Source organism: Trachypithecus francoisi, unplaced genomic scaffold (assembly GCF_009764315.1).
Source record: "Trachypithecus francoisi isolate TF-2019V2 unplaced genomic scaffold, Tfra_2.0 Lachesis_group7, whole genome shotgun sequence".
In the NCBI taxonomy this organism is placed as follows: Eukaryota; Metazoa; Chordata; class Mammalia; order Primates; family Cercopithecidae; genus Trachypithecus; species Trachypithecus francoisi.
In genome coordinates, this window is record NW_022681472.1 from 77,916,537 (window position 1) to 77,933,086 (window position 16,550).

Sequence of the window (16,550 nt, forward strand, 5' to 3'; positions counted from 1 at the left end):
GTGTGCCTTATGAGGAAATGGGATTAATCTAATTTTATAAAGTCCCAGGGCTCAGGTCCATAAGTAGAAGCTATAAAAATGCCATAAAGCATGCTACAAGCAGATATGACTCCTCACTCAAAGTTAGGAAGCATCCTCCTCCATTAAAATGAAAACCCAGGAATTCTGCATCCAGAAATTAATCCAGCAAAAAATACTGGGTACTTCCTAAATGCTCTTCAAGAGATGACTGGTTACACAAATTATGTGGTATCTAACAGACAGCAGAGCACGGACATGGAAACTTAACACAGACAACCTTCAAGTTGCACATTTTAATTTACAATTTTTACCAATAAAAAGAATTAGTTTACAAAAAGGGAAGTCCTTTATACAAAATAAGGATTTTTTTTTTTTTCCCATTTGTAAAGAGAATCCACTGTCATGTTTTGCCTTGCCAAGTCAAAACTCAAATAGCTTGTTTCGGTAAAATTATTCCAGAAAGATAATCCAGACAAAATCAATAACGTCATCAGCTTCCTGACCATGTTGAAGAGGAATAACTTCATGAACATTTTGCCCTGAACTGAAGAGTTCTAAATACTTGTAAACCTTTAGGAAAAAACTGACTGCTGGCAGGCAGCTGACTGGTAAAATGGTACACCGGACACTCCGGGTCACCCACCGTCAGAATATTCTTATACATACAATGAGTCTCCACGCCTGTACAATGAGTGTACATGCAACATAATTGGAATAATGGCCTCTAAAATTTTACAAGTAAACTTTATTGTGGCCACAGATCAACAACAAAACATATGACGGTTAAGGTTCAAACTCTCCCCACCTATTTTATCATATAAATTAAATATGGAGAGGTACACACAAACTCTATTCAAAATGAGAAGCTGTTTGCCAACTCTCATTTCCTAGGATAACACACATCACACTGTTTAAGAGCAGGGGAAAGAATAGGCATACTGTTAGAGCACAATGTTTCCTGAAAAGAAACTGATCAAAACGTTTGAAGCCTTTTTAGTTGCCTCAAAGTATGACGGCCACTCAATACTGCTCCTAACAGTCTGCTTTCAGATAACGTCATAAAATAAAATAACTGTGTGAAAAGCCACGGCCTTCAAAAAACTTTATTTGGTTATGAGCCAAGCTCTGATAGGAAAAGCCCACCTACGAAGAAAAAGTTGTGGGTATTTAAGCTGGTCTGATTTACAGAGCTTGTACATTCATGACTCAAAATAACAGACCCTCAAACCCAAATGATTCTAAAGTCATTTCAACCTTAAATCATGTTATTCCCTTAGATGTGCTTATATTCACTTTAAAAAATTATCTCCGTGCAGAGAGGAGCTGCGCCTTCCTCACAATTAACTGAAACATGATCAAAAAATGGGGCATAGGCAAAAAAAAATGACATTTAAAGAGCGTATGAGGGTCTCCTCCTTTACTCAATGAACACATATCCAGAATGAGAATGAAATGGAATCAATGCCCAGGAGCCTCTCAAAGAGAGCATCTCCCTGTAGCCGACAGGATCTGGATCCTCCTAACACAAAGCAACCCAACTACTCGGGATACACAAAGCCAGTATGCCCTACATATGAAACGCAAAGGGGTTGCATCCCCCATGGTTGAAACCTAACCCCTGCGTTGGACGCAACTCCACTACAGTCTTGATCACTTAACTCGGAAAAAAACACCCAGCAACAACCCTCATATATCATTAATATCATCTGTGGCCCTCACTGACTCAGTGGTACTTTTTCATAGAAACATCTGAAGAGGTGGCAAATGGTTACAACGGACGTCAGGTCGAAGCAATTCCAAAAGCTGAGAAAGCACTTCATCCGCTGCTTCAGTCTTCTCCCCCTATTGCTACAGTTCGGCCACCAAAAGGGGAAGATTGCGTGAATAGGATTGTTGTGATCAAGCCTTGGCAAAAGTCAATAAATAAGAGAGCCTGTCAAGGGCAGAACAATTTTATGGGCAACCTCTTCTAGTTGCAAATGTTGGGGCTGGGAAAAGTGGGAGGGAGGCATGTGTGCCAGAAAGAGATAAGGGTCCTTTTGAGAAGCGTTTGGTGACCCAGCCCCAGCTCCCCAGCTCAATGCCAGCAGACTAGGACCCGCTAAAACCCATTATTCAGACGGAAAGGGGAGAAGAGAAGACACCAAAAAATGTAGTCAGTTTTGCAATTTGCACAGTTGGTATTTGTTCTTCACAGCAGTAAGGACTTGAATGAGAATCGGGGAACTTGTGGAACACTTGTATTTGTCTTCAGGATTTAAAAAACTTTGTCTTGTACTGAAAGACTACATTCAGTGTGGGTCAGGTCCAACAGTGTTAGCTAGAACGCAGTTGTTACGCGCACCCAGCACTGGGAGAAAATGTGGCCTGAGAGGAGCGGCTGCCCGAGGCCGCCCCTTCACTGGTCTCCAAGTCGAAAGCCCTGGCCCCAGTTGTGTCTCCCGCCTCCGCCATTCTGATCAGCAGCTCGCCTCATGCTAGCAGGGGGCACACCAAATCCTGATACTCCTCCTCTCCTACTGGGCAGCCAGCGGTACCTGGTGCAGAAAGACGGGACACAAAGGGAGAGAAGAGAACAAAGTCACTTTCACATAGTTATCTGACTTCCGAGAACACCTCCCTCTCCTGCTGTTCCCATGGCACTTGTCATGTTGAAGGCGGTGAGGGACAATGTCTTATTTAACTTTGTGTTTTCAGTACTCAGCTCCATGACCTGACCACAGAAGGCATTCGTTTTTCATGTTTCTTAAATGTATTCAGATTTCAGCTAAATTCACACTCTGAATGTTTTTTTCTCCGCTTATAAAAGTAATCCATGCAGAACAGTATGGAAACAAAAATATTACACCCACAAGCCCAGCAACCAAAGAATGACTGATAGCATCTTGGTATATCCAAATATGGCTCAAACTGGATCAAAGGATACAAAATACATTCACTTTCAAAGGCCAAATCCACAGCCTGCGTGTTTGAGCCTTGCACAGCATTTCTAAAAGGCTCTCAGCTGAGTCCATCAAAGGAGACGGGGGAAGAAGGCTTTCTATGTTGGAAGTATGGGCATGTTTTAAAATTTATTCAGAGTCTGCCTTCCAGGTACATTCTTCCCTTCTCACAGATGGTGGGAGAGCTGGGGCCCCAGAAGGTTACATGATTTCCCACCTTAAAATTAATAAACTAAGAGTTCACAGAACAGCTAAGAGAATTTAAACCCAAGCCTACACTCTCAATAGTATTTTCCAACTATTTCCCATCCTTGATTCTTTTATTAGTGAACTGAGAATGTGTTTAAACCTATTCCACTTAGCAGATCCTAATGTTTAAAATTTTGCTTGAAGGCAGAGAGGATGATCTGACACCTCTGCTTAAACCCTTCTTGGCAGCAAGAGTAAGTCATGACAAGTGACTTGTCCACAGCAGAAACCGTGAAGAGGACAGGCTTTATACTTGACCTTATACAAGAGCAGCTACTCTGTGAACTTACTCAGCGAGCATTACCTTACACCAGGTGCTGCCTGCTTATAAATTCATTTGATCTTCACAACAACCCCATGAGGTAGGCATTACTATTACTCCTGTTTTATAAACAAGAAAATTGAGCCAACACTGAGTGAAGCACTTCAAAAGTGACAGGATTCCAACCCAGTGAGCCTGGCTCCAGAGCCTGCACCCTGCACTACTTGTTATACTACATGCCTCCTGCCTGGGAAGGGACAGCAGTCAGTGACTGGAGTCTGTTTACATAATACTCAATACCTTCATGCCTCTTCCCAAAACAGACAACAACCCACTTTTTTATTTTATTTATTTATTTATTTTGAGACGGAGTCTCACTCTGTTGCCAGGCTGGAGTCAGTAGCACGGTCTCAGCTCACTGCAACCTCCACGTCCCTGCCCAGCGATTCTCCTGCCTCAGCCTCCCGAGTAGCTGGGATTACGGGCGCCCACCACCATGCCCAGCTAAGTTTTGTATTTTTAGTAGAGCCAGCGTTTCACCATGTTGGCCAGGATGGTCTTGATCTCCTGATCTCGTGATCCGCCCATTGGCCTCCCAAAATGCTGGGATTACTGGCGTGAGCAACCGAGCCCGGCCAACAACCCCTTTTAAACACAAAATTTAATGTGTACAGAGAAGATACAAGTACTCTAAATGGAATGGAAAATGGTGATACAAATGTATCAGCATTCCATTTAGAAAAATAGTTATACCTTCTTAAACTCACCTCCTCCATTTTAAACAAATACAGCTTTACCATTAAATCAAAATGTATTTTCCAAGTGCTGGTTTCTCAACATCCATGCCTTCTGGTACAATAATATTCCTCCAAAGTACATAATAAAATAGAACACTTACAGAAGGCAATGCTAGGGCTGTCTTGCTTTGCTACTCACTCTAAGACAATATGGAAGCCATCTCCACTGCTTAAGTAGATAGTGAAATTAAATGCAAATAATTAGTATAAAAAGATACCCATTATACATAATCAACAAAAATTTATGGTAATTTCAAAGCAGTTACTGCTTTTGCAAGGAGCTATATTTTGTCATCTGATCTTTATGCAAAATTTAGCAGAAGGACTTCCACCAACAGAGAAAGTTCAAGTGGTAGGCAGGCTCCAGGGCTCTGCTGATTTTGCCACTAGAATCTTGTATCCTGTGTTGCCCACAACTGAGAAGTAACTACAAGCCGTTAAGTTAGAATATGTCCATTTAAAGTAAAGTAACTGTTGGCTGCCCCCCAAAAGCACCAAGCTTTTTTTAATTGATGCATCTGCCATCCTACTTGATAAACCTAGATCAGAAAGCCAAACCTGCTGTTATTATGTCCTTTGATAATTAGAAACCAGATTGGTCATTTGTTTTTTTAGCCTGAAGGCAATTCAAGGCTCAGAAGAGAAACAAGTTTCCTTTTATTCTCTTAAAGAAAAACACACACACCACAACCACCAATATGGCATAGCTCTGTAAATTACAGTTCACAATTTGAAAAGTCTTTGAAAAACATACCCCTACCCTATAAAAGGAGAGGAGAAAGAGGAGGCCTGCTCAAGCTTTACTGCCCTCATTGATCCCTTAGAAGAATGACAGAACTGCAAAACATTAAAATTAGCAAGATGTGAAAGGGTTTGGTTTGTTTGTTTTTTTAAAGCTTTTAAATGCAAGCTATTACTGCATATCCCTGATATGAGATTAGGCGTGATTGTCAGGCAGGCTGTGACACCCAGATGGTGATTTAACTGGTCCCTTCTTTGACAGCCTTTTTGCCTCACTGACAGAATGGTCACACGCCTATTACATGCTTGTGTGTGTGTGCGCATCTCCTCTCAGCTCATCAAAACCCTGCTCTCCTACCCCCACCTTCAGGAATACGGCAGCTAGCTTTACTTATGGAGAACCCACTATGTGCTTCCCAACGGTGTATCTTACTTCATGCAGTCTTGTGAGACAGTGGTTTCCCCCACAATTTACAGACTTGCAGACTGAAACTTGGAGGCTTGATTAAGTAACTTTCCCAGTATAAAAACTGCTATCTGAGGGGACTGAGATTCAAACCCAAGTTTGTCTCAAAAACCAAAGCTGTTGCCTTAGCATCCTACTTCAATAAACCCTAAAAGCAGACAAAGAGCACAAACTCCCAGGGGGTTGGGACCATACAAACCTCAAGTCTCTCATTTTAACTCTGAACAGTCCTGTAAAATGGCTACTCCATAGCATTTAATATAAAAATGCTTAAAATTGCTGACTAACAAGCTAACTTACCCTTCCTTGGGCAAAATCATGGGTAAAAAACTGATGGGCCAAGAAAAGACACCCCACTATCCTGTGACTCTGCCGATTCCCCAGCCCACTGCTTCGCACTCTGGAGCTGCATCAGGTCCCTCGGCAGGCTCGGTGGGCTGAGAGGCCTCCTATAATGCTGGAACCTAGCTGTCAGTGGTCCCTGGCTAAAAGAGTAACAAGAAGGCAACGGAGCTGAGGCTTTAATCCCTGACTTCCTGTGACTATGTGACGAGGGTAAGTCATTTGTTGCCTTAGGTTACTCCATCAGATGGGGCATGGGGGTAAATCATACTCCTCATGGAGCTCTTATTAGGATCCATTAAGAACATAGGCACTAAAATGTTAGATGAGACAGGACAAAAAGACTTACAAAAACTGAGGTGTGGATAGAAAATTTCTTCCTCCCAAGTCCATTGGGTATCTGAACATTAGGAAAAAATAAAGATGTCCAACCAGATTTCCAATAAGCTCATTGATTACCCTGCAAAGAGAGCCAAATGAGTTTAAAGACATTCAAGCAATACAGTGAAACGAACCAAGTTTTAACTAACAGCATAAAGAAGAGAGCCTTCAAGGCAGACCATTTAGTCCCTGGGAGTCTGTGAGAGCTGACAATGAGCCCTTTTGTAGTCCGAGTGGCAAATGCATTCTGAGGGAGATGGGAGATCAGTCCTGCTGAACCAATGAGGCCCGCCACTCTTCAAGGCCAGCAGCCCCTCCGACATCTCTTTCAAGCACCAGCCCATCCTCAAAATATTGTTTTTGCTACTTCCTGCCTCAAGAGTTGGGGAAGTTGTAAAGCACGCTTCTGAACGCTTTCAGTCATGAATACTGTATTGATAAAATGTGGGCAAACATGAAGGCTACCAAGAGAGAAGCGTGGGAGTAAGGAAAAGAGGAACAATAAATGCCTGTTCCCCCTTTCCTGGAACTATTAAAAGCACTTCTCTCTTGCCTCTTGTACCCTTGAGTGTAAGACACCACAGAGATCACTTAGGAAAGCTGACTTGCACCCTGAAATCAACACTGACCTTCTTCAGTTTTCCCATGGCTTACACACAGGTCACCTCAAGAATGTATAGATCTACTGTTACTATTACGTATCCTGTTTGTCTTCACCTGCAACATGATTCCTGTCAGGGACAAATCAACACCTGCAACTACTTTAGACTTCGCCTTCCTGGGTGGAAGGGCAGCTTTACCAAGTTCAGAACATGCTTTGCTCTAAACAGTCCGCTCCATTCATTCACTTCTCCCCAACAATATGCAGAAGAAGTCAGGATCACACAGAGCAAATAAGTCAGATACATGAAGAACCAGCACTATAAAAATCGATTGAAATATTAAAAAGTAGTTTGTAGTATAAGAAATGGGAGTTCTGGCGGGGTACAGTGGCTCATGCCTGCAATCCCAGCACTTTGGGAGGCCAAGGCGGGAGGATCATTTGAGGTCAGGAATTTGAGACCAGCCTGGGCAATATGGTGAAACCTCATCTCTACAACAAATATAAAAATTAGCTGGGTGTGGTGGTGCACACCTGTAATCCCAGCTACTCGGGAGGCTGAGGTATGAGAATTGCTTGAACCTGGGAAGCAGAGGTTGCAGTGAGCCAAGATCGTGCCACTGAACTTCAACCTCAGTGACAGAGCGAGACCCCATCTCAAAAAAAAAAATAAGTAAATAAATAAACAGAAAATATGAAGAAATGGGAGTTCTTAGAGAAGCTGCATCTTGGTATCCTCCCTTTAAAATTCTGACTGGATAAGTTAAAGGTATTCCTATGTCTAGTTCTAATTCCTGACCAATAGACTAGATATTTGACCCTGGTTGGCCAAAAGTTCTGTATTATCAGCTAGGCACGGTGGCTCACACCTGTAATTCCAGCACTTTGGGAGGCCAAGGCAGGCAGATCATTTGAGGTTAGGAGTTTGAGAACAGTCTGGCAAACACAGTGAAAGCCTGTCTCTACTAAAAATGTCAAAAAAAAAAAAAAAAAAAAAAAATAGCCAGGCGTGGAGGCGGGTGCCTGCAATCCCAGCCACTCAGAAGGCTGAGGCAGGAGAATTGCTTGAACCATGAGGCAAAGGTTACAATGAGCCAAGATCGCACCATTGCACTCCAGCCTGGGCAACAAAAGTGAAACTGCATCTCAAAAAAAAAAAAAAAAAAAAAAAAAGTTCTGTATTATCAAACCACTTGCAAAATTATATCCTATCTAAGAATATGGATTTCTATGACTGATCAGCAGTCTCCAAGGCATTCTGGAAATGCCTTAAGAATATAAGACATAGTAATTTTATACATAGCTCTTAGAGGAGTCAACTCAGACAAAAATTAGGTCTCTGCTCAATCTGAATAGTGAATCCAGAAATACATATTTATTCCTGTACACACATAGGGACATACTGTGTGTAACAGTAAGTTAACAAAATCACAACCATTCAATGTTAAATGTGCTTAAAGCCCCACAATCTAATCAATTCCATTGAGGTGAAATTATCCCGTAAGTACAAGGTTCTAATGCATCAATGTTGAGAGTCTTTAAAGTTGTATAAAGGTTAGAGAAAGATAAAAACTAATGGAAATCTCCCAAGGATTAGTTTCCAATTAAATAAATCTAATATCACTTACGAGCCTCCGATGATATAGTTGAATCCAAGGATAACCCAGGGTAAATAGCAGGCCTAGGATGGAATGAATATATGCAAATGTGAGTAGCCACACCTGACGAGGACACAGCTACTACAGGGACTAAAATGGGTAAGGATACACTGACAAGCACTTCATATAAATCCTCTGGAAGGTTACTGCAAAATTTCTCAGATCAATCTAGCATTATTCCCACTATACTTAAACCTTCCTATCTAAAACTAGACTTACTTGTGTATTTGTAACTGGAAGGACACAGTACTTTGCCCACAGGTCTGCTGCAATACAGGCCCTGCTGAATTGCTATTAACAAACAGCTTCAAAAAGCAGGTGAGTGTCCTACAGATGCTACTAAAAGCAAGGCCCATGAGAGAATCACACTAAGATTCCAGCCAACAAATTGTTACAAATAAAATAAACATACCCCATCTTTTTAGGTTCTTCTTTTACATATCTTGCAAAATTATTCTGAATTTTTATCTCATCACACATTGACATCTTAAACTAATACTCTCCCAAATAAGAAAGCTCTTCAGATGAACATTTGAGCCTCTTACCAAATCCAAGACATCATACCAAGAGCTAAAGGAGTTGCAAGAAACTTCACAAACTAGGAAAGAGAGGGTTTTACTTAAACAACTTTACAGCTACATGTGGTAAGTACTAAAGAGACACACAAAGTATTGAAAAAGCCCAAAGGTAAGACGAATTCTAGGCAGGAGACTCAGGAAATATGTTCAGTTCCAATTCAAATTAAGAATGGGGAGGATTGATACGAAAAAGAGAATCAAGATGTTACAGGCGGAAAATTGTGAAAGAATGTACAAAGAGAAGTGTTTGGGGGCAAAAACAGTCTGTTTCAGCTACAGTATAAAGCAAATAACAGGGAATGAGGGAGTGATAAGAACTGATTTGTAAAGGTAGGGTTTCACATGAGTTATCTCTCCTTCTCTCTAACACAGACACATAAGATCACTCAGGGACATATCCCTGAGGGGCCTGAGGTAGAGAGGGAGTGAAGAAACAAAGGCTAGCAACAGACTCCAGGTTGGCTAATTAAATAGAGCTGAGATTGAGGAGGGCATAAAGGGGCTTGCCTGTGGTACACTGCTCTGCAGTGACCTCTTCTGGATGAGTCAGAAAGTACATCTCTGGACCGAAGAGGGATTTCTGCAAAGACAAATGAAAAGGATACTTTCCCAACCAAGGTAAAGTACCTTAAATCGTGTTCCAAACCAAAATGATACAATCATGTCTCTGTTCAGCTGGGCCCAGACATAAAGTACTGACATGATCAGAGGAATCATCAGCAACTGCAAAAGAAGTCGACATGTAAAAACCAAGCTCCAGAGGCACATAAAAACTGTGTACATCTACTGTGCTTTTTACCCCTCCTCTTCACAACAATCCTCACCTGGGTAAAGCGAAACTCATCCGATCAGAATTATAAATTGATCCTATTATTTATCATAAAATGAATACTACAAAATCCTATAATAAAATACAACACAACTACATCATTTTAGATGGATTCAGAAATGTAAGAGTCAAGCTCTGTTATTTACAAAAAGCAACAAAGCATTACCATATAATCTCAATTTTTAAAAAACATCCATATACATGCCTAGAAAATACTAGACAACCATTACCATCACATGCCTAGAAAATACTAGACAACCATTATTGTCAATGTTCAAACACCAAAAAGAGGCCAGAAATGAGCAAGGAAAGCAATGATTTAGATAACTCATGTAAGAGCTTCAAAGATTTAGCTGACTTAAGATCTTCAAAATAAAACAGCTGTAGGCCAGGCACAGTGGCTCACGCCTGTAATCCTAACACTTTGGGAGGCCAAGGCAGGCAGATCATGAGGTCAGGAGTTCAAGACCAGCCTGACCAACATGGTGAAATCCCATCTCTACTAAAAATACAAAAAATTAGCCAGGCGTGGTGGCATGCATCTGTAATCCCAGCTACTTGGGAAGCTGAGGCAGGAGAATCACTTGAATCCGGGAGGCGGAGGCTGCAGTGAGCAGAGGTCGAGCCACTGTACTCCAGCCTGGGCAACAGAGCAAGACTCTGTCTCAAAAATAAACAAATAAATAAAACAGTTGTAATTCTATAATTTCAAAATACACATAATTAACCCCATAGTTAATGCAATTTCAACTTCTGACAAAGGCCACTAACAGTATATATATATATATATATATATATATATTTTTTTTTTTTTTTTTTTTTTCCTAGGGTACATGTGCACAACGTGCAGGTTTGTTACACATGTATACATGTGCCATGTTGGTGTGCTGTACCCATTAACTCGTCATTTACATTAGGTATATCTCCTAATGCTCTCCCTCCCCCATCCCTCCCCACAATAGGACCTGGTGTGTGATGATCCCCTTCCTGTGTCCAAGTGATCTCACTGTTCAGTTCCCACCTATGAGTGAGAACATGCGGAATTTGGTTTTCTGTTCTTGCGATAGTTTGCTGAGAATGGTTTCCAGCTGCATCCATGTCCCTACAAAGGACATGAACTCATCCTTTTTTATGGCTGCAGAGTATTCCATGGTGTATATGTGCCACATTTTCTTAATCCAGTCTGTCACTGATGGACAATTGGGTTGATTCCAAGTCTTTGCTATTGAGAATAGTGACGCAATAAACATACATGTGCATGTGTCTTTATAGCAGCATGACTTATAATCCTTTGGGTATGTCCCCAGTAGTGGGGTGGCTGGGTCAAATGGTATTTCTAGTTCTAGATCCTTGAGGAATCGCCACACTGTTTTCCACAATGGTTGAACTAGTTTACAGTCCCACCAACAGTGTAAAAGTGTTCTTATTTCTCCACATCCTCTCTAGCACCTGTTGTTTCCTGATTTTTTTAATGATTGCCATTCTAACTGGTGTGAGATGGTATCTCATTGTGGTTTTGATTTGCATTTCTCTGATGGCGAGTGATGATTTGAAACATATAAAAGGGCAAATAGATAGTTTAAAGGGACACTTACCTGCATATCCATTGTTAAGCCAGTAATCTTGGTTTGTAAAGTTAAAGATCAGATATAAAAGCAGCATTCTGTACCTAGTCAAGACTGATATGTGTATTTTCCCCCCACTTAAAAGTTCACTTGGCCAGGTGTAATGTGGCTCATGCCTATAATCTCTGTACTTTGGAAAGCCAAGATGGGAGGATTGCTTGAGGCCAGCAGTTCCAAACCAGCCGGGGCAATACAGCAAGACCCCATCTCTAATTTATATACATTTTTTTTATTAAAAAAAATTTTAAGTTAATTCCAGTGTTCTGAAGGAAAATACTTTTCTATAGTTCAGGTTGCTTAAAACGGTCCACAACACAAAGGTATCTCATCTTCATTACGCATATTTCATTCGACGATACCATGACAAGAACACAGTAGAAATCAACAGCTTCAGCCTATGACTTAGTCTGGTCACCCAGCATTCTTTTTCTCTGCTATTGCATTTTAACGTCTCTCCTTCAAATAAAGGATAAAGATGCCTGTAGCCTTTGAAGGAAATAATCATTCTACTTACATTCTCAGGGCTCTATAGCATGGTTAAAGTCCAAAATATTTTTTTCCTTCCCTTAAAGGAGGGGAAAGGGCATCCACAGTACCACATTTTCTGGCCCTTGGCCAAGTTTAAATGGAAGCTAAGCCCAAAGGCAATTTTGAGCTCACCAATTTTGCACAGGACCTGAGACATCAAGAGCTGCTGCTGCTCTCACCATCTGTAAGAGTCCTGCAGTTGGAGGGCGGCTGACAACTGCTATTGATACAAAGCAGAGAAACGTACTGTGTCCCTTCCCAGAGCTGGGTACTTTATAGAGGGACTGAATTACTATGTAGGACCCCAGAGAAGGACAACAATGAAGTCAGAAAAGGATGCTGGTTGTAAATTAATTTTCTGATAAGGACCACAGATTTCAAAAGCTGTTTCATGGCACGGACTCTCTTTGTGCCTCAGTCAACAAGCTGTCACACATGAGAACACAAAGAACTGGGAACAAGAAGAGGGAACAGTCATAAAACTACTCAACCAAAGGTGGGAAAATAATCCCACAAATGGTAAGACAACGCATAACTCAAGGGCTATATGATTTACTACAGCTTTTTTAAAAAAAACTTTAATTATTCTTATTAACTGTAGTCAACTAAGATGCAAATATTGTAATTTGAAATGTTTATATAATACGGTCTATTTCCCCAAACCTGGAAAAAACTGGTTTTATTTCTGGCCCAAAATCACAGACTGAAGGATACCACGATGCAAATCCAGTTAAAGAGGAGCATGAATAAATAGTCTGCTGGCCTCCCATCAAAAGCTCCTGGAAACAAAAACAAGCCAAATGTCATGGTTCAGAATTTCAGAACAAAGTAACATCTACATAGAGAAACACTTCAAAAAGTTATAGAAAAAGCCAAAATGAGAACATTTTAAAAACCACTCGTCTCTAGAAAAGTGAATTTTTTAAAATATCTAAACAATGTCCCCAATAAAGCCCTGAATCAAAGTTATCTGAGTAAGGTTAATCTATGCTCTCCTAACTGAATTCCAATAAGTGACATGCTCTGACTACCACAGGCTAAAACAGATGCAGAGAAAGTACAGTCAATTCCACAGCTACTGAGCCCTGCATCCCAAAGACCAGTGAGGCCCCCCAAGCTCCTTCCCAGCCTGTCAGCCTTTCCTTCTTGGCTCTCACCGTGACCTGAAGGCCGCATTCAGGATGACATGCTTGATCCTGTCCTCCTCCACTAGACTGTAAGCTCTGTCGGAGGAGGAACCATGGCTGTTCTGTCTCCTGTTATGTATCCTCCAGCATGGCTATACTGGGAGGTACTTACCATTATTATTAGAAACACAAACACACACACACAACCACCTGTACCACACTGGCCTTAGATACTGAAAAAGAAAGTCTCTGTCTTCCAGAGACTTACATTCTACCAGGGGAATACAATGTGGGGGAAAGAGGGAATAAAGCATCCCCAAACCTTTCCATAGCCTCTGACTCAGTTCTCATACTGCATCTGGAACGGAGAATGGAAAGACCTATGACCTGCTTCTTACAGATGACAGATGCGGAGTTAAAGTCACATGACCAAAGCCACAGCGTTTGTTAGAAGCAGAGTGACATCAAACTACTAGCACAGTGCTGCTGTCACTGCGCCATATGCCTTACTGGGCAGAATAATCAACAACGGCCTCTCTTATAAGCATGATTCCTAATGCCTTCAGTTAGAAGACTTTAAGAGAAGCAAAAAAAAAAAAAAAAAAAAAAACAGAAATGACTGTAAGATCACTCTAGCTTGAAAGTTACTTTCCCTCCCCACTCCACACCCCCTCACAGCTACATGATATAGCTAGACAATTTAAAAAAAGAAACCCAACAAGTGTCAGTAAGGCAGAAAGATATATCTAAAACAAAATAGGTTTCCAGCAAAAGTGTCATCTACTCTCCTTTATTTCTCCCTTGATACCTCAAAGCACACTTCAGCCACAGTGTTAAGCAGGCCTAATGCTAGAGGATCACAATGATGAATCAGAGCTGAAATTCTAACACAATTTCTGAATTTTAATAATAGCTGTGCTTCTTTTGATGTGGCTTTGGCTGTCTGATTCCTAAGGAGTCTTTAGACTGAGTACTTAAAATATTGTAATCATATAAATTACAGTACTATATTATCTGACACGCTTGCAACTCAGAATTTACAAATTAACTGGTTTCAAATTACAGTCTTCCAGTTCAAATCAGAAACCTCATAAATAAGCCAACTCTGCTATATACCTAACAATTTAGTGAGGCAGGAAAATATGCAGGTGGCAAACATTTTGTCAAGATGTTAACTTCAAGCTGTGTGGCTGAGAGAAAACTGGGGATCAGTGAACCTGGGTTCCAGTCCTAACTGCATTAACTCAAAGAGCTTTGTGACTTTTGGGACATGTCACCACCACTCCAGATCACTGTTTTCTTATCTATGAAGTAAGAGCGTTAAATAGAATGATCTCAAAAGTTCCCCTCGGCCGGGCGCGGTGGCTCAAGCCTGTAATCCCAGCACTTTGGGAGGCCGAGACGGGCGGATCACGAGGTCAGGAGTTCGAGACCATCCTGGCTAACATGGTGAAACCCCGTCTCTACTAAAAAATACAAAAAAAGCTAGCCGGGCGAGGTGGCTGGCGCCTGTAGTCCCAGCTACTCGGGAGGCTGAGGCAGGAGAATAGCGTAAACCCGGGAGGCGGAGCTTGCAGTGAGCTGAGATCCGGCCACTGCACTCCAGCCCGGGCGACAGAGCGAGACTCCGTCTCAAAAAAAAAAAAAAAGTTCCTCTCTACACGTTCATAGCAGCTATTATTCACAATGACCAAAAAATGAAACCAAGTCAAATGTCTATCAACTGATGCCTGAATAAACCAAATGAGGTATATCCATACGATGGAATCTTAACTGGCGATATAATGAAATGAAGTACTGACATGCTATATGGAAGAATCTTGAAAACATTATGCTGTGGAAAAGACGTAAGTCACAAAAGGCAACAAAATACTGTATGATTTTAAGAAATGCCCAGAACAGACAAATCTAAAGAGTCAATAAGACCAGTGGTTTTGGTCGGGTACAGTGGCTCACACCTATAATCCCAGCACTTTGGGAGGCTGAGGTGGGCGAATCACTTGAGGTCAAGAGTTTGAGACCAGCCTGGCCAACATGGTGAAACCCTGTCTACTAAAAATACAAAAATTAGCCGGGCATGGTGGCACGTACCTGGAGTCCCAACTACTCAGGAGCCTGAGGCACGAGAATTGCTTGAACCCAGGAGGCAGAGGTTGCAGTCAGCTGAGATCATGCCACTGCACTCCAGCCTGGGTGACAGAGTAAAACTGTATCTCAAAAAAAATAAACAAAAACCAAAAAAAAAGAGTGGCCATGGAATTATTGCAATTTGGGTTTAAAAATAGCATTAGAATTATTTTTTAAGTCCTTATAGTTCATAGTTAAATTCTGAAATATTTACCAATGAAATGTCTGGCAAAATTGCTTCAAAAAATCAGGGGTGGAGGACAGTCATAGATATAAATAAAACAAGATTGGCTATGAAGTAACTATTAGAGGTGATAACCATTAGATGGTTAAGCAGGGTTCATACTGACACACACTACAACAGAGATGAGCCTTAAAAACATTGTGATAAGTGAAAGAAGTCAGTCACCAGAGGACATATGAAATGTCCTGAAAAGGTGAATCCATAGACACAGAAAGTAGTTTAGTGATTGCCAGAGGCTGGGAGGAGGGGAAGAGGAGGGTAAACTGTGACTGCTTTGGCTTTTTTAGGAAGTGATGAAAATGTTCTGGAATTAGATTGTGGTGACAGCTGCATAACATTGTGAATATACTAAAGATCACTGAATTGTACACCTTAAAATGGTTAAAATGATGAATTTTATGTTATGCGAATTTGGTCTCAACAAAAAGAAAAAAGGTTCATTGACTTTCCCTCCACTTTTTCATATGTTTGAAAATTTTCCAGAATAAAATTTTAAATAACTGATCATAGATCATCCACACTTAATCTATTTTACTACTGAGATAACATTTACTATCAATATAAAAAAATTACTCCAGCTGGACACAGTGGCTCACACCTGTAATCCTAGCACTTTGGGAGGCCAAGATGGGCAGATCTCTCGGGCCCAGGAGTTCAAGACCAGGCTGGGCAATATAGTGAAACCCCATCTCTACAAAAATACAAAAGTCAGCCAGGTGTGGCAGTTTAACACCCATACTTGTAGCTACTAGGGAGGCTAAGGTGGGAGGATCACTTGAACCCAGGCACTCAAGGCTGCAGGGAGCCATGACCGTGCCACTAGACTCCAGCCTGGGTGACAGAATAAGACCCTGTCTCAAAACAAACAAACAAAAAAAAATTACTCTAACAAATTAATCATCAATTCAGTTATACCAGAAAGGTAGACTGCTAAGCACTCAGTATCATAATGGCTCCAATCGGAACAAAGGAGAATAAAAATCACATATTCTGGTAAATTTAAAGATCAAACCCCTGATACGGTGGTGAGAG

At 41.2% G+C, this 16,550-nt stretch overlaps 1 protein-coding gene across 2 annotated transcripts in view; it reads right to left on the minus strand.

Moving 5' to 3' along the window:
* Positions 1-299: 299 nt before the first annotated feature.
* The window catches only part of DERL1 (derlin 1), a 47,250-nt gene continuing 30,999 nt past the window's right edge, over positions 300-16,550 (minus strand). For both annotated transcript variants that reach the window (XM_033203248.1, XM_033203247.1), the window contains exons 3-8: positions 12,735-12,799; positions 11,463-11,489; positions 9,666-9,761; positions 8,431-8,483; positions 6,170-6,280; positions 300-2,558 (exon numbers count right to left, since the gene is read on the minus strand). In XM_033203248.1, coding sequence (XP_033059139.1) covers positions 2,420-2,558; positions 6,170-6,280; positions 8,431-8,483; positions 9,666-9,761; positions 11,463-11,489; positions 12,735-12,799 — 491 coding nt within the window. In that variant the 3' untranslated portion in view covers positions 300-2,419. The remainder of the gene's footprint in view (positions 2,559-6,169; positions 6,281-8,430; positions 8,484-9,665; positions 9,762-11,462; positions 11,490-12,734; positions 12,800-16,550) is intronic.